The sequence below is a fragment of the Scardinius erythrophthalmus genome, assembly GCF_964197995.2.
Source record: "Scardinius erythrophthalmus genome assembly, chromosome: 22".
NCBI lineage: Eukaryota > Metazoa > Chordata > Actinopteri > Cypriniformes > Leuciscidae > Scardinius > Scardinius erythrophthalmus.
In genome coordinates, this window is record NC_138242.1 from 17,654,103 (window position 1) to 17,681,790 (window position 27,688).

General features: G+C 36.2%; 1 protein-coding gene across 5 annotated transcripts; it reads left to right on the plus strand.

The window, feature by feature from the left end:
* Nucleotides 1-235: 235 nt before the first annotated feature.
* On the plus strand, nt 236-27,102 carry ngdn (neuroguidin, EIF4E binding protein). 5 transcript variants are annotated; one of them, XM_081352618.1, is made up of 13 exons: nt 20,694-20,776; nt 21,572-21,631; nt 21,892-21,988; nt 22,218-22,277; nt 22,388-22,459; nt 22,564-22,701; nt 24,718-24,802; nt 24,890-24,942; nt 25,502-25,616; nt 25,732-25,906; nt 26,019-26,166; nt 26,395-26,455; nt 26,541-27,094. In XM_081352618.1, exons 3-13 carry the CDS (start codon nt 21,965-21,967, stop codon nt 26,558-26,560), a joined length of 951 nt encoding a protein of 316 aa, XP_081208744.1. In that variant the 5' UTR covers nt 20,694-20,776; nt 21,572-21,631; nt 21,892-21,964; the 3' UTR covers nt 26,561-27,094. The 5 variants fall into 5 exon arrangements, with proteins under 5 accessions (XP_081208748.1, XP_081208746.1, XP_081208744.1 ...); XM_081352620.1 differs by lacking the exon at nt 21,892-21,988 and having other exon boundaries at nt 20,651-20,776; XM_081352621.1 differs by lacking the exons at nt 20,694-20,776; nt 21,892-21,988 and adding an exon at nt 21,113-21,197.
* Nucleotides 27,103-27,688: the final 586 nt, after the last annotated feature.

Sequence of the window (27,688 nt, forward strand, 5' to 3'; positions counted from 1 at the left end):
CTTGGGGCACTATGATAGCATCAAAATCGCTATTTTTAAAAGAAGTCTCGACACATCATGAAACTTTGCTCGAAGTATCACCAGGGGCTCTACACATGATCCCGAACATTGAGAATATTGCTTGTGTACACAGAGTTTACTAAAAATAAAGATTTTGAACAACTCACTGTAGCTGTTGTTGTTTCCGTCCGCCGGCATTTTGCTAGTCAAAAGTAGTCGATCACCGAATGCGAATGAACTGACTCTGAATTTTAGTATTCTTCTTATATTAGGATAGCCTACTTTTCAAATACAAGGTCAATATTGACAAATTATCCGTGAATCTCCTCCCTGTTACGTTGCATTCGGAGATCGACTATTTCTGACTGGCAAAATGCCGACAGACAGAAACAACAACAGCCACAGTGAGTTGTTTAAAACCTTTCTTTTTTTTTTTGTAAACTTTGTGTCATAAACAATGTTCTCAATGCTCGAGTTCATGTGTGGAGCCCCTGGTGATACTTTGAGCAAAGTTTCATGTTGTGTTCTAGTGTCTTAAAAAATAGCGATTTTGATGCTATTATAGAAGTGCCCCCAAGCACTCCCATTCAGAAGGCAATTTGACCGAAAACGAAAATACGGTCAATCTTAAAAGTGGCGTTTCCATAATAATTATGCTTTTAAATGTAAGTTTGCCTCGGGTAGATTAACAAAAAAGACCCTAGGTTGCATTTTGGCGAGAGTTACGCTTTCATTAATAAATGAAAAACAAATATACTATAGGAAGTAAAAAAGGAAGAGTAAGTCTTCTTCAGAACGTCTGATTGCTGGAATGAGCTTGTTTTTCTGGATCAATGCAGCTGCAATAGAGAATGCTTTTCATTCACAGTAGTCAAGCTAATGGTTCAGAACATCATCCAAAGGCATCCCATCAGCGCTGCACAGTCATAACACACACACACACACACACACACACACACACGCACGCAGGGGGAAGGAGACACAGAGGTCAATACGGCCGGTCGTGAGGAAGCTTGTGGTGTCCATTACATGCAATCTTCATTAGTAGCATGTTGAATACAAGAGCACTGAGAGTGGCCTCATACGATACAGCGTCTGCATCCAGAAAGCTGCTTTTTACGTAAAAAATACACCCCGTCATATCCTTCAAATCCCTTGTGTGAGATAACCGGCCCTTTTCTACATCCGTGTTGCCACTTCCTGACACAAAATATCCTGTCTGGTTGATATCAGCTAGTGTTAGTGATCAATGAGGAGAAAAGCATTTTTAATCCCCTAAAACATGTGTTGTGTTCTCCATTGGATGTTGTGGTTACAGAAGGCTGCAATATTCTCTTGCTGGAGGAAAGGTGATGAGGGGCATTTGGTCAGCTCAGATCAGCTTTAGAGGAACCTCTCATGGGACAATGGATGTTTCACACAGGGAGGTCATACATGGGGAGACCATTTCGAGCCCACCCAGATTGACAGCACGGTGTGTACGTGTGTGTGTTCTTATTTAACCTACATTGAGAGGAGGAACAAACGTCCTCATAAAGATAGTAAAAATGTGAAAATCTTGACATGAGAAATCGTACTTTTTATCATACACTTTTTTAAAAAGTTTTCTGTGAGGAGTAGGTTTAGGGTTTAGGGAATATATAGTTTGTACAGTGTAAAAACAATTACATCTATGGAAAGTCTCAGATATAAAAACTCTGTGTGTGTGTGTGTGTGTGTGTGTGGTCTTGGTAAAAACCTACGTTGTGGGGACCAAACAAAGATAATAATACCACTCATTTTTGACCTTGTGGAGATATTATTTGGGGCCCATGAGGAAAAGGGCTTAGAAACCATACAGAATTATGTTTTTTTTTTTTTTTTATAATATAAAAATGCAGAAAGTTTTCTGTGGTGGGTATAGTGGTAGGGTTAGTGTAAACAGAAAGAATATTCAGTTTATACAGTATAAAAAACATTATGTCTTTGGAAAGTCTCTGTAAGACATGAAAACCCAACGTGTGTGTGTGTGTGTGTGTGTGTGTGTGTGTGTGTGTGTTCCAATTTTCAAAGAAAATAGGGTCATTACGCTCATATTGTGAGTCAAAACGTTAATTAGTTAAACAGAATTCTTAGCCTCTTTTGATTTTTTTTTTATTGATATTCGTCTCTGTGTATTTCACCAATGAAAAATCAGCCTATCAATACCTCCTGTTCTCAGTTACCCTAATAATCGTGCTGCTTTGATTACCTTTTCCCAGTGTGTAGTAGAAAGCATTTTTTCCTTTTGTTCTGGCAATGTTCAGCCCCGGCGGTTTATTGATCAGCATAAGTCAGTTAATAAGCTTGAGACTAATTCATCACGAGGCTAGAGACTGGAACAGCAAAGCCTAGCTTAATCAACTCATCAAAGCTCTCCGCGCATGAAGACGGTAATTAAAGGCAAAGCGGAATGTGTGTTAGATAGATAGTAACAGGGGTCTAGGCCCAACCAAGACTAAGATAGAGAACTTTCATTCTCTTGGCCCCGTTCAGTGTGTGTAAATCTGTTTCGGCTCGCTGAACGCTGGCCAAACAAGGTCTTTTGGATGATTATAAACTCCAAATGGATAACGGCGGAACAGTGCACCTTCATTTGCAACAGAAGATTTTAATTTCGCTGCTGGAGTTTTGCTGATTTAATGCAGTCATATTACATTATATTTTTATCTAAATGTGAATATGAGATATTCAAACACTTTGAATGGACAATCAATTGAAAAAATGTCTAACTTTATTTGAATGTGCCTTTGCTATACATTAATTACACATTAAAGTAATATTAATTAACTACATGCATAGGATTAGGGTTGGTTTTATGGTTATTTGCATGTAATCATGCTTAATTTATAGTTATGAATATAGTAATCACATGTAACATAACATGCTCACTGTAAAATAAAGTGTTGAAAATTAATTAACTTAATTATATTGAAATCAATCAACTCAAGTAAAGTATTTTTCATTGTTAATGTTAACTCATATTGTAAACTAATGTTAACAAGTGGAACCTTGTTGTAAAGTGATACCAAAATGCGTGTTTTGCACAATTGCTCTGTTCACTGCTGCAGATGTTTGGTCTCACCTCTTGTAAACCCCATGTGACTTCACAGCTTGAACCGTGAATCCGGCCGATAATCAGCGACCGATCGTCTGTCTTTCCTCAGTTAGAAGATGATGCAGTCAGCTTAATGACAGATAGGGCCTGGGAAAATCACCAATAATTACCACCATCATCATCCGCGATATTTCACTCTACCTTGCAGAGCAACTATTGAGGGCTGAATACACAGAGAGCGATGAGCTCACTGGACAACAACACAAATAGTTGATGGAATCTAAGATTTACAGCGTGATGCAGAAGTAATGGCTGTTTTCCCAGTACAATAACTTCTCTCCTAACAGGCGAGTAGAAGAGAAGTGAAGGCATTTAATGAGCGTTGGGTCTGGTTCAGAACATTGTGAGAAATGGGTTCATTAATGTGAGAGAAAAAAGGCCATTCAGTGAGAATGTGCTAATAAACCATATAAAAAGCACTTGGCACTTGATAAATAAACTTGATAAATAAATAATACTACATTTTATATGTAATTTAATTATTATATTATATTTCAAGGATTTTAAGTGTGTATGTTTTTTTAAAGACTTTAAAAAGAAACATCCAGGCAAATATGGTGCATTTATTCTTAATGAATATTATATAAATATGTAATTTATTTATATTTAATTTCAGATATTTATATTAATTATATATATATTTTATATATAATCTTTTAACAATTTTATTTATTATATTTTTGGTAATTTTCATCAATGGTATTTACTTGCAGGAGGCTAAACATGCTTTTTTGAATTAAGAAATATATTGCATTAATGTTTAACTGCAATATGCAATAAGGTGATCAGTTGCTGTTTTGCTAATATTTGACCATGAAACAGTGCACTTTATGCAATACTTTGAGCGGCAGGTCTGAGGTTATGAAGCACATTTGAAGCTCTCTAAAAACTTTTGTCTCTTCCCTTCTGTTCACTTCCACTCATTGTAATTTGTGGATTCATAGCCCATGTGTCATAATTGTCTCCAATTCATGGCCTTTAACCACAATAATAAGCTCCCCAGGTGAGTCCATGTCCACCAAAAGACAGTTGAGACATTATTAAGATGTCTTTGTCTGTTGCTTTTGAAGCTTTGTGAGCAGTGTGAACTGTCCATGATGGCCATCCTCTCACGCAGGTAATATACCCCAGTGACCTATTAGATGGTGTACTGTCCATTGAAGTACCTGTTCACAATCCTTACCTCAATAACACCCTAATGAATGAGGCCTGATGAGTAATTGCTCCTGTTGTTGCTCTTGAAGCGTTTCTCCAGGTGTGACACAAGTAGCCAAATGAGGTTGCACATCAGGGTTAGTTAGCGCAGCTGTGAGGCTTTGGCCCTTAGTGGTGGGGAGGACTGACAGGGGACATTATCATCAGCAGTGGTCAGTAAGTGTGAAAGAGTTGACCTAAGTGCTTTAGGACAGCCCTTCCAAATATACGATCACATAGGCCTATTCCAGCTGTTGCAGTATACAGTGTTGCAGGCATGCACTTAATGGTAAAATTGTATATTTTTGTTTTGTTTATTTATTTTTTAATTCTTTTTATTTTATTTTTATGATTTCTTATATGTGACCCTGGATCACAAAACCAGTCACAAGTCGCACAGGTAAATTTGTGGCAATAGCCAAAAATACATTGTATGGGTCAAAATTATAGATTTTTCTTTTATGCCAAAAATCATCAGGATATTGAGTAAAGATCATGTTCCATGAAGATATTTTGTAAATTTCCTACCGCAAATATATAAAACATTTATTTCTGTGAGTGAATGCAGCACAATCGCGAACATACATTTATGGAAACATACATTTTCTCAATGTTTCGATTTTTTTGCACGCTCAGATTCCAGATTTTCAAATAGTTGTATCTTTGCCAAATTTTGTCCTATCCTAAAAAAAAATGACCTATGTGACTGGTTTTGTGGTCCAGGGTCACATGTGTGAATGTGAATGATTATCAGAATTAGGTGACTCAAACATTGATCTATATTTTATTTTATTTTATTTTATTTATTTGAAAAAAAAAGAGAGATTTCAAAATATTAGTCTAGTTTATTCTTAATGCAAATAAGTATAAGCATTCGATTTTTTGAAATAGCCTAGTTTATAATAATATAATATCATTTAAATTATCTTTAGGATTTCAAGGGTATTTTAAGCAAAGTATGTTTAAAACAGACTTCAAACCTCTATTGTGCAGAAACATCCAGGCAAATATGGTACATTCCCTATACTATTTTGCTTATTAGTAGATTTCTACACGTTTTTGACAGCTTTGTCCTACAGAGCATTAGCATGTCTTAATTTTATAGCGGTGTGGCCCTGGTGATGATCAGCTATTGATTAGAATGAGGGTTAAACCTAAACTGTACCCTCCCACTAATCATGAGCTGACCCAGTGGATTCCAATCCCCTCTCCCCTGGGACCCCACCGAGGTCCTGCAGTCCTGCCATTCTTACCAATCCACGTCATTAAAGCGTGAATCATGGATGGATCTGCTTTACTGATACATGTTCATTTCATTTACATTCAGACTTTTTATTCTTTATGACTGTCTGCTTGTATTACAGTATGCCATTCCACAGTATCACTAATAGCCAGAGAGTCATTTTTCAAAATGTATTACTTTGTGTCTGATGATTATAGACAAGAAAAGGAATAAAATTTAAAGTGGGTAGCATATGCCAGGTAATTTTGGTTTTTAGAACAATTGTTGAGAAATGTTCATACTGAAATATCTAAATATGGTTGCAGACTTTGGTATCTTGGCAAATCTGAGCACAGTTTGTTGAGTGAGTGAGAAAAAAAAGCTTTTAAAGACATGTACTGTAATTAAAATCTACAAATGCAAATATATAAAAAAATAAAAAATAAAAATAAAAAATAAAAAAATATGTATTTTAAATGATTTCTACTAGTCTGAGAGAGAACATTGAAACTGACCAGTGTATGAAACAAACACTCACACACGCACATTTCTTTGTTTGCTTCTCAATTAATCTCACTGATTTTTAGGAGAAACTATTAAGATATTAATGAGATTTCAGTTGTTTTCTTTGCTACACGGACAGAACTGAATAATTTCTGATAGTGTATGGGTGTGTTCACACTTGGTTCAATTAAAATGAACTCTGGTGCGATTGCTCTGTTAGTGCAGATTATTTGAATAAGTGTGAACGCTGCCACTCGAATCCTGGTGTGGACCAAACAAACCGACCGAGACCCATCTATTCAGGAGGTCTCAGCCCACTTCCAAACGAACTCGAGTGAAATATGAACACAACACTGACTAAAGACATCTAAACGAACCAAAAACATGACAAGGACAATGCTCAAGCATACCTGGTTTTTCTCGTCATAGGAGCTACGTTGCCCATTGCAGTTCGGTTTGGGCATCTTCATTTGTGTGTGTAACGGAGGAATTCCTGGCACTGTTTTGACTCCTTTATACACATTTTATTAGCTCTTTGTGAGTTTTCAGCTGGTAAAAATGCCATCATACGTACAGTCACCATGATTATGCCAAGTGTAACATGTTCCTGGATGAACATACGTAGGGGAGAGTGGGGTGATTTGTGCCAGGGGGGAAGTAGTTCCACCCTTATTTCTGGAAAACCATAGAAGAAATTGGTCATGTGACCACATCATTTTGAAAAGCAATCACTTTTACTCGTCCTCCAAAGAAGAGAGACACATGGCATGAGAGTTAAGCACATTTTAGTGCAAAAAAACAGTTTTTTCCCTTTCAAAGTAAAATTTCTATGATTAAGGTTTTTTGATTGTAGTGTCTGAACAATTATAGACAAGCTTGAGTGCTTTAGTAGTCTACACAATGAGTCTATACAGTTAGCATGATGTTAGCTCTTAACTGCTGGATCATGCTAGTTTTTCAAACTTGTGGGTCTGGGGTGATTTGTGCCAAAGGGCCTGGGTTAAGTTGTGCCAGATCCAGACCACCTAGACCTACATACAAACAGGGGATAATCTTGAGAAGTGAGGAGATGGGCATGCCTCATCATTGTTTGACTTAGGCCTGCCTGCTATTTGTTTAATTTAGCTAACACTGATTTCAGTTTTGAGTTTGCACTATGTTAATAAAGAGAAGTTTTATTCCGTTTTTAAGTGGCCTATGTATTGGTCTATGCACCTAACCCTGGCCTATGTCACAATAGGATGTTTAGAAATTAGCCTAGTCACTTTATTCTTATATGTTACATAATTGACAGACAGCGCTATGTCAACAGGCATCTATTGCCAAAGCCTTTTGCCTGAAATGATTCACAAATATGATATATTGTGTTGCTATGGTGCTCTAAATGGTTGCTAGGGTGTAGCTTGATAGCTTCACAATGATCCTGAGAGACTGATTGGTCGTCTGAGTAAAATGAGCCCACCACCTTGTCTCTATGACACTGTGATCCAGAGTTATGTTCAATACAAAATCCCTATGCAATTGACCATAGTAGGAAAAACGCATGCTATGGTATTCCAGGGTGACAATATCTAAATAAACCTTAAATGAGTAATTTTGTATTGAATTTATCTTGCTTTCATATAGCATTACGGTTCATAACATTAAAATGTTCTGTTTTACTTCAGAAATCACTGGCACAATTTACCCCCAATGTATTCCCCCAAAGGCACAACTTCCCCCGCACCAGGGGCAAGTTGTGCCATGAGACCACTTTTTTCCCAAGAGCTATATTTCTGAAACAATTTATTTCAGATCCAAAGTTATTGTTCTCAGGGATGCACCACATCCTGAAATATAGGCTATGTACATCCTTAAGTTGAAGGCATTACTGCCATGGCCTCACTTTAAAGTCACTTTGAGTAAAAACTGGCACAACTCACCCCACTTTGCCTATGTTGTTGATCCTGGAACAACATTCCAGTCCAAAAATTCTTTCTAGGTCTTAACCCTATCCCTACCCCTAAACCTAACCCTATAAATTGTCACTAAAATCAGAGGGAAATGATAGGTGGATAACACTGATGTAGAAGCACCTAACCCTGGTTGTAAGCCTAAACTAGACATAAACTGTAAACTTGTCCCTCGAATCTGATTGGTTGATTGGAATGTTGTTCCAGGATCAACAAAGATGTTGATCCAGGATCATGTTGCACTTGGTGAAATCACATTTTTCCATGTATACGCACATACAACAAGTTTTGTATCTTTAGGTTAAGTGTCAAAAATGACAATGTGAACGTTAAGCGAACCAGGACTAAATGTATCACTTTCTATTTTGGTCCAGACCAAAAGAACCAAGAGAACCAAACTACAAATGTAAACACATCCTACAATTCGATTCAGTGGATATATTCTCCATATTGCTCTAGATTAGTCTTAATCTCTGTCATGTTATCCATCCCTGAGTATGCATACATGCAATTGAGAGCAGAATGGATGTTCATGCATAACCAGAGAGGCTGATCAGACTGGGACCGAGCTCAAGTAATACACCCTCAATCCATTCTCATAGATCTGTTAGTTTGCCTGATCACTTGATCAATACCATATAACCTTAGAAGGTTTATTTAGGCGTGCGGCTATAGTATTAGCAATATAAACACAGAGGGGAAAGAAACGTGTTGATTTGTTTTATTACAGATCAGGAACAGATGCAGGAGCAGCTAATCATTGGGCCATTGGACCGCCAGAATCCCCACATGGGCCTTTTACACGGCCAAACCCAGACATCAGATCAGATCAATAAGATCCTCGGGAGTGCTTACCATGCCTCTCTCTCTCTCTCTCTCTCTCTCTCTCTCTCTCTCTCTCTCTCTCTCTCTCTCTCTCTCTCTCTCTCTCTCTCTCTCTCTCTCTCTCTCTCTCTCTCTCTCTCTCTCTCTCTCTCTCTCTCTCTCTCTCTCTCTCTCTCTCTCTCTCTCTCTCTCACACATACACACACACACACACCTTGAGTTCATTGAATTCTTCCACTGTTTGGAAAACAGATACTACAGCGCTGTAAATATAGCCTTATACATGATGAGATATCAATAACACATTGAGTTGAGTTGTCACGCTGAAGAGATGAATGAGACCATTAGAAGCTGTTAATAGTGAGTAGGCAAGAAAAAAAAAACAAAAACCAACTGAGCTTCACGCTTTGTGGTGATCTCACTGAGTTAAGCAATATTCTTCTACTACATGGCAGCATCCGGATACAATGTCCACAGATTTGATTTAAAACACACAATGTGCACACAGTATTTAAAGGGACAGTTCCCACAAAAATCTAAAATTCTCTCATTATTTACTCATCCTTGTTCAAAAACCTGTATGACTTTCTTTCTTGGAACACAAATTAAGTATTTGAGGAATGTTGGAAACCAAACAGTTTTATTTAGTTAAAAAAAGTTAGGTACATACAGTGACAAAAATATATGGGTTAGGAAACTAATGGTTGTTTCTTTAACTATAAACACTTTTGGCCATATGGACGTGGAGATAAATTGTTTTAAACATTTATTTTTATTTAGATACAGTAGAGACTGTATAATACAACAGTCAACATCTCTTTTATACACAGATAAAAAAGAAAGGAACACATACACTCACACAAAGAAAAAATATTTCACTCTAAAAAATGCTGGATTGTCATGTTAGGGTATATTTCTGACTATTAACTAGTTGCTTATTAGCATGCATATTAGGAAATTGGCTGTTTATTAGTTCTCAGAAAGCACATATTACAGTTTTTCTCGATTGCTTAAACGCATTTCTTGAAACTATGCCTCGTATTCTCAAAAGTGTAAACACAAATCCATAACGTCTCACCCAATTCCCCAAACATCCTATTTTCAGGTCAAAATGAAGCTCTACACTCAAAACCATTCACTCTTGCTGAAAAACCAAACTTTGCCCTTAGACAGGACACACAAGCCCTCAAAATCACACACACTGCAACATAGTCTAACATACTGGTGCAATAAATTCAAAACAACATTTCCAAAACTGGTAAGTTATGTTGCTTGTGGTTCCCCCATCACAAACCTTTTCACATGATGAACACAAAAGATATGGATACATTGGCACATTTTTATTCATTCATGTACTACACAGTACAACACACACAACAAAACAAAACAATTTATACCGTTTTACTTTTTTTTTTACTGTATTCTCTCCTCTATTTTTTTTTTTATATTTACTTACAGTAAGATGTGTTTGACCATCATATGACAGTAAAAGAGCACACACAAACCTTATTCTAATGGAATTGTATGTATCTTAGACATGATGAACACATCTAAGAATGTTCCACATGTGGTTGAAATACCATCATTTGCCCAGAAAGATAACATTCTGGGAGTCAACGCTATAAAGGAGAAAGGATGGCCTCCCTTCACTGTCACACTCTGTGTGACTGTACGACTGCTGGCCTTTTCTTGCTAGACAATACACCCCATCAAAGACTATTGGAAATGTTTGTCTTTTATTCAGTGATAGAATTTTGTTTGCCACCACACCTCCCTGAAGGTTCTCGAGGCGATGGTAAAGCGACTCAAATTTGGCCTTACTAGTAGCCCAGCCTCCCTCATAGTCATACCATTGATAAAGACATGGGCAACTAGAGTGGCTTGAATTTCATCTGAGACTGCTTGCCTCCTTCCCTTGCCCTTCGTCATCCTCCTCCTCCTTATCCCTCCTCGATCTCTTCCTTCATGTCTTTCTGGATCCATTGTTCCAAATCTCAATAAACTGATTTGGGCCCTTTTATCTATCTATTGAAAGATCTGATTGGTGTGTGTTCAGTTTTGACTCTTAGTGTTTCCACCTGGGTAATTATGTGCTAACTGAGCTGAAGCTGTGCTGACTTGAGTGAATGATATTGAATGTTAGTGCTTTATACATGACAACATGGTCTAGGCAATGAGAAATTAAGGGATTTGTGTGTAGATTTTTGCAGTGACAGTTCAACAAATCTGACTCATGTGTCAAAACAGGGAATAGTGTTTATAGTTTAGTGAAATGGGTGTGCTTTTTGATAAATGGCATTATGGTTTTGAAATTTTAGTTCAAAAGCCTGGTTATAGTGTTTAAGCAATCGAGAAAAACTGTAATGCCTTATTCTGCATGAACATATTCTACAACCATAAATCCTACCCTATACCTAAACTTAACAACTACCTTTCTAAATATTAATAAGCAATTAGGAGTTTATTGAGGCAAAAGTCATAGCTAATAGTGAGAATTGGACCCTAAACTAAAGTGTAACCAAATTTGTGATTCTGTTATAAAATCTTTAAACCCAAAAGTTGGATTTGTCCGCATTTGACCCATTAATAATCTATTTTTACACACTCTAAAAACTGCTGGGTTGTGTTAACCCAATGTTGGGTCAAATATGGACTAACCCAACGTTGTCCATTTAAAAATGGACAAATTGCATTGGTTACATTAAGAATGTAAACCAACGGCTGGGTTTGTCCATTTTTAAATTGAATTTTTAACCCAACGTTGGGTTAGTCCATATGTGACCCAACATTGGGTTAACACAACCCAGCATTTTTTAGAGTGCATGATTGCTTTTTGATCATTTAGTTTGAAAGTGGGTCTTAGATGAGGGTAATAAAATCTATACATTGTTTGGTAACACTTTACAATGAGATCCCATATAGTCAACGTTATAGCGTTATACATTGAACAATTCATTTGTTACAGTATTTATTGATCTTTGTTAATGTTAGTTACTAAAAATACAACAGTTACCAATATTTTCAATGTGACCTTCATAACTAAATGAAAAAGCTGAAATCTGTTGAAAATCCACAGTAATTGTACATAAAACACCATCTTCACTGAAAACCCATTAAAAAAAAAGTCACATAAAAGTCTTGGCATTTCTTTCGGTGTGATGGTCAGGTTATTTATAAGTCTAACTTTGGTGTGGCCCGTTACTTATTTGTCAGCCAACTGTGTCTTGCATTGATCCTCATACAATCATTGACAGGGAGCTCTGAGTGCTCAATCAGGAACTGCAGCTGAATGACAGTTTAACTTCTACACATCCATTTGTTAAGCAGCATTTCCAGCTCATAATCCGTGTGCCACTCACATCACTGGCAAAGTGTGCCCTCCATCACACGAATCACAATAGCCAGTCGTCACAATAGCTGTGTTTTGCGGGCGGCACATGGCTGTGGGTTTTTAGAGTGCCGTATAGAAGTCGAAACCCATTGTGCTCGGGTTTCCACTGTTTCTCCTCACACTGGCTGTCATTCTGCTAATTGTGTCCCTTTCAGGGCTTTGTAGATCAGCACACTTCTGGACCCGAGTGTGAAAAGAAGAAGGGGTGGGGGGGGGGGGACCGGGGTCGGGTTAGCTCTGGCCCTCAGAACGAGGGTCGGGCACGTGCGCTCCACAATGCGGACTCCAGATTAGGGTCTGAACAAAAGCCGGGCGGACTGTAATTACACAGCAAACAGCTCTGAGGGTGAATGGGGGACTGACACTGCTCCATTGGCAGCTGTGCTTCAAGCACACTCTTACAGTAAAGCAGGGGAGGAGAGGAGGTGGAGTGAACACACGCCATATGCCTCCCCTTTCCCTGCACAAACACAGCGCATGGGCTCCAGAAGTCTGAGGCCACTAGTGAAATGCTTCTACTTTATTCTTTTATCAGTGAAAAGTGGACTTCAGTGTCTTAGCTGTTGGTTTGTCCCTCTTTTGCTTTAATGACAACAGCTTTTGTGTCGCAACTTCAAAAGTTTGTAAAAACTGATGCTCGTGTTGTACAGCGTGATTTGATGATTCGAATATAGCACTTGTATATGGAAATATGATAACATTTTGTTATTATCATTTAAATCGGACTCATTTTCAAATGGTTTGTTGTAAATAAACATCTTTTCAAATCATGACTTTCTGTTACGAAACAGGGTATTGATTTCAAACATGTCCTCTGTAGAAGATTTTGGGGAGACTCAACAAGTGAATATATAAATTCTATATAAATATTCGTATGAAATATGAGATATTCTTATGAAATGTTGCCAAGTTATTACTCCCGTTATTGCACTTCTTTTTTCATTACATGTTGGCCCAATACCCATTCATGGCCATGTTTACACTCATAATGTATTAAGTAAAATAGTATATCAAATCATTTTGATATATCTTTCAGAACATAGTTGAGAATTATATTTAAGTTTGGTTAAAAAATAGCCTGAAACTTCAAAATTGACTGGTGAATAAAAAAAAGAAAATAAATAAAACATTGCCTGTACCTGTTTTTTTCATGTTTTTTCATTTTCTTAATAACTCCTGACATTTTCTTATAAGTCCTGGTGTCCTCATAGACATAAAATATATATATATATTTTTTTTCAAAAAACAAACAAACAAACAAACAAACAAACAATGTAATGATATGAAAAAACTATATTCATAATTTGTGAGGGGGGGGGGGGGGTTCTGGTTAGGGTTATATATATATGTATAATATATATTTCAAAATCCTAAACTCTGAATTTATTTACTAATTTCAATACAAACTCCCACATGTTCATTGGTCAAATTCCATATTATTTATTATTATTATTTAAAGGTTTAAATATATTTGTTTAGTTACAGGTTTTAATATTTGTTATAGGTTTTCTTTTTCCTTTTATATTATTTTATTTTCATTTCATTCATTTCTCTCTCTCTCTCTCTCTCTCTCTCTCTCTCTCTCTCTCTCTCTCTCTCTCTCTCTCTCTCTCTCTCTCTCTCTAAATATAAATATACAGTATATTCTCTTAAATCCAAAAACGTTCTGTTTATTTACAGGTTCAAATGAAAAAAAAAAATAGAAAAAAAAAATTAATGAAAAGATTTTCAATGTGGCTTCATTTCAGACTTTAGGATGTATAGTATGTATAGTATAAATGCAAAAAAAAAAAAAAAACCCCGCATGCGTGCATATGAGCAAACCCAAATGCAATGTATCTACTAAACTGTTGCAAAATAGAGTATTAAAAAAACTTTTCTTAACATGTAATCACAGTATCTAACAACCCGTGCACTACAAAATCAATTTGCTGTGTTGCATGCTGTGAAAGAAGTTCATACAACATTAGTCGGTATTAAAATAAAACGTGATCAGTGACGGCTTTCTGTAACAGATTGTAAGCCCCAGTTTTAATAGGTGTGACTAATGATGGCCTGATATTTCCTACTCAGTGCTAATTTGTGGAGGGGTCTTAAGCCAGCACTAGAATCTGCTTAAGCTGGTGAAATAAGGGATAAAGTTGCAGAGAGGTTAAAGACTAGAGATGAGGCAGCATGTTGGTTAGACTGCACTGAAGCACACTAGGGGAGCTATTGAAATGCAGCACGACTGGCTCAGGCTAATTAACAGTAGGGTCCAATTTACAGTACAGGTTGAGCAATTACAGAGATGGAGCCTGTAAGCAGAAACACAGGGGTTTTAGGGCACACAATAAGTCAGTATGGGGCAAATAAAACTGTGGACACATGACAGTGTCATTTGGTAATGCGGGTCTCTCTAGTCTACACGAACTGCAAACACTAAACTAAATGAGCAGCCATTGGCTAAAGTGACAAGGGAGAATATATATAATATATGTATATATCATGTTTTATTTAGCTATGGAGACATATATTGCATATGACATTTCAAATGTATAAATTATTTATTCATTCATTCATAAATTCATTATTGTCTGCTTGTGCAATGACAATAAAGTCAATTAAATTTAAAGTAAACTTCGACTCTTAAAATGTTTTAGTTTAAAAAAAATATTTTATATTTTAGTAGATATATATATATATATTATTTAAAACACGGACTGCGGACACTATGAAAAATTAAAACTTTGGGGGTGAAAACAAATGCAAAGGCTGTAAAGAGGATTTTTTAACATGTGAGGAGATTAGAATAATTTATTTAATTAGAAATCTGCTTAGATATTGACAATGAACTCAAATACTTTCATGTTTTTTTTTATTTCAAACGTATATATAGGCTACAATGTATATAGGCTACATACATACATATACAGAACATTTTTATTATTGTATATTTATTTCATTTTATAAATATAAAACAATGTTTAATATTTAGAACTGTACAATGTAATGTCGACATTCTTATTTGCATATTCATAACATTAGACAAGTGCAGCACACTGTGGCTACTTTTTTCAACAACATACTGGAAAAAAACTTAAACAAAACTAAAAAGATTGCTAAAATCTGGGTTAAAAGTACCCCTAACTTGGGGTTAAAGTTGAAAACCAATTAGCCTTAATGATTCATTAGGAATATCCAAACAAACAACATTAAAATCAGCTCCATCACATGATTAATGAATGGATCATCTAAGCGGTCATCAGCGTTTGTGTTTGTTCATGTTAAACTTTGTGTTATTTCCTTATAGAGTGACAAGGGAAGTCCCTCATTCATTGTCATTGAGCTCAGTTTTGGGTTTGACGATCAGATCAGCCCACACCCTCTCTCACATTGTCCAAAGTTCCTCAGGAGATGGACTTAAAGCCCAACCGTCCCCACCTGATCCTGATCACCACGGCCTGAAGGCTCCATTGAAATAACAAGGCCTTTTAGACTTGCTACTTTAAGCTCCTCTAGAGCAATTATGCATTCATGTGCGCGTAATTGGCATCCACGAATATGAAATGTTTGGTGGGCCCTTAAACACTGTTAGGGTCTTTGGATGTCGCCCTTGTCAGACAAAGCCTGGAGGTGTTACCCCATTTCCATCTATTTAGAGTGCTGGGAAGAGGTTGAAACAGCCCTGTGTTTACAGTAAACTTTAGGGAAAAATGCTGAGTGCTACTGAACTGCTCTTCACCCACTTATTAGTATCTACCCTACCAGCCATCAATAGCTGGAGTCTTAATTAAACAAGCAGATGCAGGAGTGTCAATCATACGCAGAGACAAGACTGTAACAGTCTAATATACATGGTTCTGCTGGGCATTTTGTTCCCCTGACATTACTGTAAGCTCTGAAGGAGAAATCACGTGAAAGAAATGCAGACAAAAAACATCAATGTAATCTACCACAGCATAGCACTTTATTTGTTTCTCTATACATAATTATAATTTCTTTTTTTCTTGAATTATTTTCTGTTTGTTTGATTTTTTGAGTCAAGCAAAAATTCATTATAGTCTACTTGTAAAATGACAATAAAGGAACTTAAGGGACAGTTAAAAAAAAAAAAAAAAGATTTTGAAGAATGTGGTTAACCAAAGCAGTTTCTGGTCTTCGTTGACTCCCATGCAACTGTTTGGTTATTAACATTCTTCAAAATATCTTCCTTTGTGTTCAACAGAAGGAAGAACTTCATGCAGGTTTAGAACTAATTGAGGGTGAGTAAATGACAAAAAAAAAAATTTGTGATCCATTTTAAAATAAAACTTAAAAATAATAATAATAATAATAATAAAACTTTTCACTTATAAAATATAATTTATTATTAATATATAAACTCACAAAAATAACTGACTGAATATATAAAATAAAAATAATTAAGATATAAATAATAGTGCTGTCAAATTGATTAATCGCGATTAATCGTGTATGTAACATAAAAGTTTGTAAAAAATAAATAAAAATAATATATATATATATATATATATATATATATATCACATACACACACACTCACAAACTTTTGTTACATACACGCGATTAATCACGATTAATCGATTTGACAGCACTAATAAATAAACCAAAAATATGCTAACTAAAAACTTTAAAATGAATGTTTCAAAAAATAAATCAATTTATTTATGATATAAGATAGCTTGAAAAGGGCCAAAATCACAAACAAATATTAACTCTCAGTTCTTTATCATTTATATGAGAAAGTGGTTAAAAGCCAGAATTATGCATGAATTCCAGGCCTTAAATCAAAAGCTTCTTGTCGAAAAGAGAGAGCTCAATTCTCACTTCTCCACAGGATTTTGCTTTGCCTGCGTGGTGTCTTTGTCAGAAGCAGTTGTATGTTATCTGAGTAACAGAAACAGCCCTGGTAATCCTTTATGTGGCAGGACGCATAACTGTTCCAACTCCCCTGATAGTCAGTGTGGGGGTTCGTGGCGCTCCATTGTCATTGAGCAGCGGCTCACACGGTGTTACCATTGCATTCTTTGTAATGTGGCCTGAGTTTTTTGCATGACCATGAGGCCAATCTGCTTGGATTGCTGTGCTTGGTAAGGGGCCTGTAGGTTTTCAATGAGGTCTGTATTTCACTCACTTTCAACTGTTATGCTATATCTTTGTCCTCAGTGTTAGTGTGCCGAGAGGAGCTGAAGGTGTGATGTTATTTTATTTAGAGTTCGACTAATTAGACCACATCTCTAAGAGTTTCATCCAGCTAATGATATTACCAGCCGAGACTAATTTAAGTGGGAGCCTTTCCAGAAACGGCACTAAAGAACATCCAATCAGAGGACAGAAAGAGACTCGAAAGCCATTTACTGATGAGAGAGAGGGTATAGCAGAATGGGCGAACTTTTTTATTGCTTTTCCCCCTCTAATCCATAAGAATGGGAACAAACGGGACAGCTACTAATAATAATTACATTTACAATGTTCTCACAGCCGTCACAAACATAGATCCTCTGTGGCCGTGTCGGAGAGAAAGAGAGTGTATGTTCGGGAAAGGCTTTGTCAGAAGCATGTATGATTTCCTTTAATAGTTCCAGAGTCCCAGACACAGATTCATTAGTGATTCCTGTAAGGTCCATCATGTCAGGAGGGTTAACAGGAAGAGCGTCGGCAAGGCCACACAGAGAGCTTTACTCACATCTGTCTCTATCTGCTCTCCCTCTTTCTCATATCATTAGCTTTATATATAGCTCATATCACTTGTGCTTTAATTGTGATTCTTTCAAGCACACACTCATTTATCTTATTGTCTGAAACATGCATATACGGATGATTCTTCAATTAGGAGAAATTTTCTGTCCTTAACCCTCTGGGGTCCTTCGGGTCCAAATGGACCCGAAGCGTTTAAATAAAAAAATGTAAAAAATCATAGCTTCATCGGAATGGTCCGAAATTTGGTGACTTTGTTGGTACTTGGTATATGAACACCCAAAAAAATTGGGGACAGGATTTGAATAGTCTAAGTGCAGGGGCGTAGTTTGTGGGGGGGATGGGGGGGAGATAACCCCCCCAATATTTAAATCTATGCATTACAACCCCCCCAATATTTATACCATCAGGAGGCATACCCAAACTTCAACCCCCCCAATGTTCAAACCAAATCTACGCCCTTGTCTAAGTGGTTGTAAAAAAAATAGTCACACTCAGGACCTTCGGGTCCAAATGGACCCGCCATAGGAAATGAATGGGAAATTGGCAAAAATGTGACAATACAGAGTTTTTTTGTGCGTACAATCTACAAATCAGCCACGATCCAGAAAAAAAGCACACAACAGTGAAGGGGTGAATCTATAAAACATCAAGAGTGCAAAACAGACACATCCACACACACACACACACACACAAACACACTTTTATACACATACACACTAATAAATTCAGATTACAAAAATCTGTTTTGAATTTTTAAAAAGCACAGCTTCATCGGAATGTTACGAAACTAGGTGACTTTTATGGTATTAGGTATGTGAACACACAAAAAATATTGAGGTCATGATCCAAGCATGCTAAGTGGTCATCACACTTCTGCTCTTTGGTCAAAAATGACCCCCATAGGAAATGAACGGGAAATTGTCAAAAATATGAAAACACAGAGTTTTTTTGTGCATACAATCTACAAATCAGCCAGGATGCAGAAAAAAAGGACTCAACAGTGAAGGGGTGAATCTCTAAAACATCAAGAGTGCAAAACAGACTAAATCTGTTCAGGCAAAAATCACTAGATTCGCAAGCCTTTCTACAGAGAGCTGTAAATCCACTAGTGGTAAAAATGTGCTATTGCGTGATAAAAATGCTCAGTGTGTCCACCAGTTGGCGCCCATCTCATTTAAAAATTGCTTTCATGAGGCCTAGGCTTGACTCTAAAATGAAATACAGCTTTAATAAAAATAAAATAAAAATTATGTATATATACAAAAATTCTATTATATTCAATGGGAAAAAATGGGTCATAATTATTGCATAAATATTAATTATAAATTATAAAATTATCTCAAAACACCAAAAAAGAAAAGAAAAAATATTATAAAAAACAAGTAAAAAAAAAAAAATTATGATTTCTTTTTATATATATTAATTCCGCCCTCCGGGTCCATTTGGACCCGAAGGTCCCAAGTGTGACTGTTAAACGAAGGACCCCAGAGGGTTAAGTAGCATTTAGTTTTAAAGAATGGATTAACCTTTAGCTTCAAACGTGTCCCTTTTATTGTTTCCAGATGTTTAAGTGTTATCACTCTAGAAGTAAAGTTTTAAAGGGTTCTGTCAGCTGTTATAGAATATTTTAGGGGTTCCTATCATGGAATTTAAAATGTTGTGAATTAATCAGCTCGTAAACATACTTTATCACTAGAAACATTTAAATAACCTGTGGGTTCTAAAAGTCCAACTGAACCTTGAAGAGTGTAATGCATATTGCATACATTTAGCAGAATTACTCTATTATGGGCTTGTCATCTAGCACAAATTCAATTCAAAACATCATAATTGTTTGTAAATGTAATTGCATTATATATTTGAAGACCATAATAAGAATAGCTTTGTTTTAGAGGTAGCCTATTATTTGAGAATTTAAGTTCAGAAACAATCCATTTTTTTTGCAAAAGGAGAAATGTCATTACCATCATGCACAATATTAATCAGCAGGGTCGATTGCATAAACTATTTAAAAGTTGAACAAACAGACTTGAATATTTTTTTCTTCAAGTCTGAAGCCAGTTGCATATACATAGCGATTACGTTAAGAGTGTGTGTTGAGTAGGCTACTAGTATGACCAACTAGCAATTATCAAGAGGCAATCAATCATAATTTTGGTATCAAATTAGACCAATCTACGTTTTTATGTAAGCTACATGACTTAAAAGGATAGTTCACCCCAAAACTAAATTCTGTCATCATTAACTTACCCATGTGTTGTTCTAAACCTCCATGAATTTCTTTCTTCTGTTGAGCACAAAATATGATATTTTAAAGAATGTTAGTTAGCTACCAGACAGTAGCCACTGACTTCCATAAAAACACTATGGAAGTCAATGGGGCCATCAACTGTTTACTCATATTATATATCATATTTTGTGTTGTACTTATTGTGTTCATATTGTATTGTAAAACACTTTTGCTGACCCCAGTTTTTAAGTCAATTAGCCAACATGAAAAGGTAGATTGGTCTAATTTGAACCTGAAAACGTAAGACTGATTAGCCCTAACTTTTTTGGTCAGACTTCTTAACTTAGCAGCAATGTTTGCCCTTGCAGATCTTTATGTTAAGACATGTAAATTTAAGAGGTCAGGAATGCTTATAATAATGTAAGAACCATTCAAATGAGTTCAGTAACTCTTCAGTTACTCACATTCATCACTCAATGTGCTTCACTCTTCAGTCGCAGGCATGTGAGGTCAAATGGACTCTTTCGCCATCTTCTGGTGAAATGCACAGCTGCAGACAGTTTAGGAAAGTCGAAAATCACAAATTCTATTTTAGAATTGTGAATAAACAACTAACAAGTAGGTAGGTAGGTAGGTTAACTTTATTGTCCCCAAGGGGAAATTCTGCTTGGGCACAGTGCAGAGTTGCTTCATAAAGTGGACAAGTTTGATCCGGCTATATTTATATTTAATTTGGTTTGGCTAGTTATCAGCTGAAAAATGCCCCCAAAACCTGTATGCGAACATTTTTATTCTAATTGATTTAATTGTAGCCTATTATTTTTATTACAATCTTATTCATCTTTTATTTATGAATTCTAGATCCACATGTTAGGCCTATTGATTTATTTAATCGTTTGGCCTATTATTATGCTATGTTTGATTATTTCCAAATGGAAGATCTTTTGTGTCTCTTATTGCTCTAAGATTGAGTAGGTGTATATTTTCTATCAGAATTGATTATGTGATGTACCTTGGTATGTTTCCATCTCAGCAGGCATAAGGTAGGCCTAATACAAGATACAATATTCTCTTAAAGGTTTTAAAACCACCTAATCAGTCCTGCTAGGTAGTGTTGATGGCATCATGAAATGGTTTCAAGAGAAGTAGGCTACAAAGAACTTCAATAGTCCCTCGTCCCTTCCTGTTACGTGCACAGCATAATGTAGCTTATATTTCACAAGACTAGGGGCTTCTTCCTCTCCTTTCATTCAGCAAATATCTTACTTATTTTGGGACTTCATCTGTCAAATGTAATAGGCTACTTCGGATAGGCCTATTAATACAGATTTACTTTTCTATCTTCTATCCTTATTCAAAATTGATCTCTGCCTAATCATTGCTTGTCTGCCTGCATGGGTCTCACTGCAACAAACAGACCAGTCTAAAACCAGCAAGAGTACCACCTTTGGCTGGTTTAAGAATTTTAGCAGGAATGGTAAGCAAAAATAGTGTAAGAAATACTTTCATATTTTATTTTATTTTTTCATTAGGCCTATATTTTGATGTATGGCATCCTTAGCTAGGCTACTTGGTGTATTTTTGACTTTTAATGGCTGAAATAATAAGGGTGAATTACCTTTGTGTATGTAATACTAAGTCTATATATTAAAATAAGCACGTTGAAACCTTGTTTTATGCAGTCTATGGTTAAAACACGAAATAGTCCTGACAAAGATGTTGACTTTTGTCGAAAAGCGATTTCTTTTCCCTCTGAATTGCTCCGAGTTTTGTCCATACGTGGTACCCGTATCAATTCGGTTAATCCAAAATGGCGACGACCACAGCTGGAAACGTGAGTTGTTCTTTAACTAAATAATTTTGTCCTTATTTGAACTTATACATAGATGTGCTGTAATGGGTCTGGAATATTATAGTTTTATCGTCGGTTTGCCATGGAATTGTCTGTTAATTCGCGGATAAATGACAATATGCGGTCAAATTCACGTTGGCTAACCTGATAGCCTTTATGTTCTCTCTCTATTCTCTGCCAAATAGTTAACTAATATAGTTGTCTTTTGCAGGATGTTATTGACACTGACCTTCCCACTGCCGTGAGTCTACTCAACAGTCTCACAGAACAGGTCTGTAATGTGATTAAGATGGACAGCATCACAATTGGATGATATAATGCAGAGATATGAGGTGAATATGGAGAAGATATGATGATTGATTGACACTTATATATTTTCAGGTTGCTTCAGTAACAAGTCATGTCCGGGATATGATAAAGAAAGTCAGAGAGAAAGCGTTTCAGACTTCTAAGGTAGAACTATTTTTATGGTATTAAAATACTCTCTCTCTCTCTCTCACACACACACACACACACACACATAATGTTTATGACATTTCTTTTCCTTTTCGCTCTAGGGTTTGTCTTTTCTGGACTTGAGATATCATCTGTTACTGTTTTACTTGCAAGACATCACTCATTTGATCAGTTTAAAGACAGAAGGAGAAAGTCTGAAGGACAACAGCGCAATCCACAGGCTGGTCACCATAAGGACGGTACGACATAAAAAACTGTCAGATATTCATTTTCTATTAATATTTGCTCATTGAATAGGTTTTTTTTTTTTTTTTACAATATCCCCTTAATTAATCATATCCATTTTTGTCAATTTCATCCATTTTTGTCAAATCCCTCAGATGAATTGATTCATTCTCTAAAATAAATTCTCATTTTTTAGAATTCTGCCTGTTCAGGCTTCAAATCAAATGTGATAATGCAATAATCTACATATTTAATAAATAAATAAACTTTATTTTTGCCCCATGCCTTGGTTAATTTCTGACTTTGGTACATAGTTAAAATTCACATAGTGTACTTATCAGGTCACATCTGAAAAGTTTCAGTCTGGATTCAGGCCGCATCATAGCACTGAAACTGCGCTCGTTAAAATCACAAATGATTTACTTGTAGCTTCTGACCAAGGCTGTATTTCAATACTAGTTTTACTTGATCTTAGTGCTGCGTACAGATCATACAATACTCTTAGATCGACTACAAAATTATACTGGTGTTCAAGGACAAGCATTAAACTGGTTCAGATCATACTTATCAGACCGCTACCATTTTGTCTATTTAAATGGAGAAAAATCTATCATAACTTCAGTAAACTATGGAGTGCCGCAGGGATCTGTGTTGGGCCCTCTATTATTCTCAATATATATGCTGCCACTTGGAAATATTATAAAGAAACATGGAATTAGTTTCCATTGTTATGCTGATGACACTCAAATCTATATTTCATCACGGCCAGATGAAAACGCTAAATTATCCAAATTGACAGAGTGTGTTAAAGATATAAAAGATTGGATGACGCGCAATTTTCTTTTATTAAATCCAGACAAGACAGAGGTACTAATCATCGGTTCAAAAAACCACCCACAAAACCTCTCACAATACAACTTTAACATCGTAGGATGTCCTGTTACTTTATCCTCTACAGTAAAAGACCTGGGTGTTATATTAGACTGTAACCTGTCTTTTGAAAATCATATTTCGTATGTTACAAGAACAGCCTTTTTCCACCTTAGAAACATTGCTAAGCTACGTAATATCCTATCAGTTTCTGATGCAGAAAAGTTAGTTCATGCATTCATGACCTCGAGACTAGATTACTGTAATGCTTTATTAGCTGGTTGTCCTGCATCCTCAATAAACAAGCTACAGTTAGTCCAATGCAGCCGCTAGAGTTCTTACTAGATCAAGAAAATATGATCATATAACACCGATTTTATCATCACTATATTGGTTACCTATAAAGTTCCGTATTAATTATAAGGTATTGCTACTGACTTATAAAGCCCTAAACGGCTTAGCTCCAGTCTATTTAACCGATCTTCTATCGCCCTATAATCCATCGCGCTCTTTAAGATCAATAAATTCGAGGCTTTTGGTCATACCTAGGATATCCAGATCAACCAAAGGAGAGAGAGCATTTTCACATTTAACTCCAAAACTCTGGAATAGTCTTCCTGATACTGTTCATTGCTCAGACTCGCTCTCCCAGTTTAAAACTAGATTAAAGTCGCATCTCTTTAGCCAGGCATTCATATAATATTTTTTATCTTACAGTTCAAACTACAATCCGGCCTCTAGTTCATAAATGCCAGAGGAGAACTGGCCCCCGACTGAGCCTGGGTTCTCCCAAGGTTTTTTTTTTTTCTCCATTAGGTCACCTGATGGAGTTTTAGGACACCATTAGGTCACTTGATGAAGTTTTTCGGTTCCTTGCCACTGTTGCCTTTGGCTTGCTCAGTTGGGGATATTTAATTTTATTTTATCAATCAATAAATTCCACTCGAAACAAACCTTGTTGTATTATTTTAATTTAATACTGTGAAGCTTCTTTGATACAATCTGTATTGTGAAAAGCGCTATACAAATATACTTGACTTGACTTGACATCTGTTATAAATCAGTATAATGCATTATTCTACACTACAGTATGCAGACTACTTTTAATGCTGTGCCAATGCTTAAAGTGTATTTTTCCCCCTTCTGTCTTTGTTGTATAGGTTTTGGAGAAGATGCGTCCCCTAGATCAAAAGCTGAAATATCAGATTGATAAATTAGTGCGGACTGCAGTGACAGGCAGCCTTTGTAAGATTTTTTTTTTTGTTCTCGACATTGATTGCATATTTTAAGAATACTAACGTTTATTGACTTGAATGATGGTGTTTCTTCCAGCTGAAAATGACCCTCTACACTTTCGCCCTAATCCTCAGAATCTGGTTAGCAAGGTAAAGCTCTCATCATGTAATAGAACATATATTATAGTTATATAGTATGTTGTTTTAATGTTAAATAATAAATTATATATGTAATTCTATATTTTATAGTATATATTTTTATTATATATTATATTCATATATATATTCATCCAGCTCAAATTGTGAAAGATGGAAATAAATGTAGTGATGTTATATCCATCAAGAAGTGTTTAAGGTCTTTCATTTAAGGTCTGGACTCAGGTGCAAATTCATGTGTGAAAATGATTTTTCATGCTCCCTCCCAGTTATTCTTTCACAATTTGAGCCTGATGAATCTTAACATTGTCCTGGAATATGGCCATGATACGTCTTCCTAGATGGTTGTTAAAGAAATGAAAAGCTACACACTCCATCAATCAGGATTAGAAGAACCGTTGCAAAACATGCTACAAACATAATAACCACTGCAATAATGATCCAATCACAGACTCTTAAGCTTTTTTTCTATTCAAATCCAAACAGCGACTTGTTTTTTGGCCGGGCAGTGTATATATAATTTATTTAAAATTGCTGCATTTCTTCCACACAGCTCAGTGAATCTGAGAATTCAGGTGATGAGGGCGAAGAAGGAAAAACAAAAGGGGGAAAAGAGCCTTCATCCAGCAGGAGATACGTACCTCCTCGAATTGCTCCAATGCACTATGGTAAGTCCTTTTATTTTGTAACAGTTCAATTTATCATTATTTCACATTAGGATTCAGATGTAGAGACATAATTGCAGTTAATACTCATCCCAAACCCTCTCCCGTCCATGCGTAGATGGGGACACGACGGAAGCAGACCGGCAGAAGGAGCGCATTGACAAACAGAAGAAAGCGGCTCTCCGCAGCTCCGTGATCCAGGAGCTCCGGCAGCAATACAGCGACGCTCCGGAGGAGATCCGAGACCGCAGAGACTTCCAGACTGAGCGGGAGAGCCGAGAGGAGCAGAACAGGTACATCATGTGGAGGTTCTAGATAATAGAGGGTGTTTTGAACCTAGTTTCAAGCGCTTGATAGTCTTTCATATGTTTTTTCCTAATGCTCTTGGAAAATATTTTGCATAAGGAAAAACTACGAGGAGTCCATGATGGTCCGTCTCAGTATGACACGCGAGCAGAGGCTCAGGAAGAGAGGAATGATGGGAATGGCTTCACAGCTGAGTAACATCACACGATTCGGTGACATCACCGTTCTGACAGGGAGAGAAGCACAGGTGAGCTGGACAATGGCATTATGGGTAGTTTTGCATATCTTTCAAAAGTTCCAGTTGCCATTGTAGTGACACAGCTATTTCTGTAACAGCTGAAATCCACTCACATACACTGAACATGTAGAAACGCAGCGTTTATAAAAGCTTCGTGTGGTTAATCTACGACAGAGAGGACGTGAGCTATGACACGTCTGCTGATCTCAGATCTGAGTGTATTTTCTCTTTTCATAGGATATTGGTCATTCAAAACCCAAGAAAAAGAAGAAAACGATTAAGAAAAGTAAAAAGAAAAGTAAGTATTTCTTTAGCATGTTATGAGTGCTTTCAAAAATATAAGCTTCCACTGTTGCATATTAATACATATTTCTTATTTTCAGTTTTCAGGAAGCACAAGTAAACCTCTGATGCAAAGGAGAACGTTTAAGAGGAATTTCAACAAAATGATTCTAGATAATCTTTGCTTGGGACAGTTTCTATTTTCCTTCCATGAACAAAATGGTGTATTGAAATATGTGTGGAGCTTTTTATGTAATTTTGGTTAATGCAAGCTGTTGATCTCGGTATCAATCGGATTAGCATAACAAAGTGCATTCTGTTGTAAGACATTCTTGTAAATGGGATGGATGCTAGGAACGTAATATGTTTACAATATTTTCATATTTAATTGACTATAAATTCAATTTTGCAGTAAATGAAGGCATGATCGTGATGGACTCAAGAGTTAAAACATGTTTTCAACCCATGTTAGTGTCCAATAAAGTGGCCATCATTTTTAACTGCTGTTTTTTAAATGGTTTTTGTCCCTTCCAAATCACAGGATTGTATTAAATGTAGCCAAGTCATACTGTTGGTGCCATATTGTTTTTTTCAAAAGTATATTCCTTTCAGATGAAACATGCTGTCCGAAAAAAATATACAATTCTTATGTTTGAAAACTTCAGTTGTCAAGTCACCTTTATTTATATAGCGCTTCATACAATACAGATTGTTCCAAAGCAGCTTTACAGCGATAACAGGAAAATTATTATTAATTTGGCTGTACAGCATCTCTAAAAGATATTAGTGTCATTGTTCAGCTGAAGTCAGTTCAGTTGTAAAAACGATTGATTATTAAATTAGTTCATTAATACAGTGAGGAAAATAAGTATTTTAACACCCTACTATTTTGCAAGTTCTCCACACTTAGAAATCATGGAGGGGTCTGAAATTGTCATCGTAGGTGCATGTCCACTGTGAGAGATATAATCTAAAAAAAAAAAAAAATCCAGAAATCACAATATATGATTTTTTTAAACTATTTATTTGTATGATACAGCTGCAAATAAGTATTTGAACACCTGAGAAAATCAATGTTAATATTTGGTACAGTAGCCTTTGTTTGCAATTACAGAGGTCAAATGTTTCCTGTAGTTTTTCACCAGGTTTGCACACACTGCAGGAGGGATTTTGGCCCACTCCTCCACACAGATCTTCTCTAGATCAGTCAGGTTTCTGGGCTGTCGCTGAGAAACACGGAGTTTGAGCT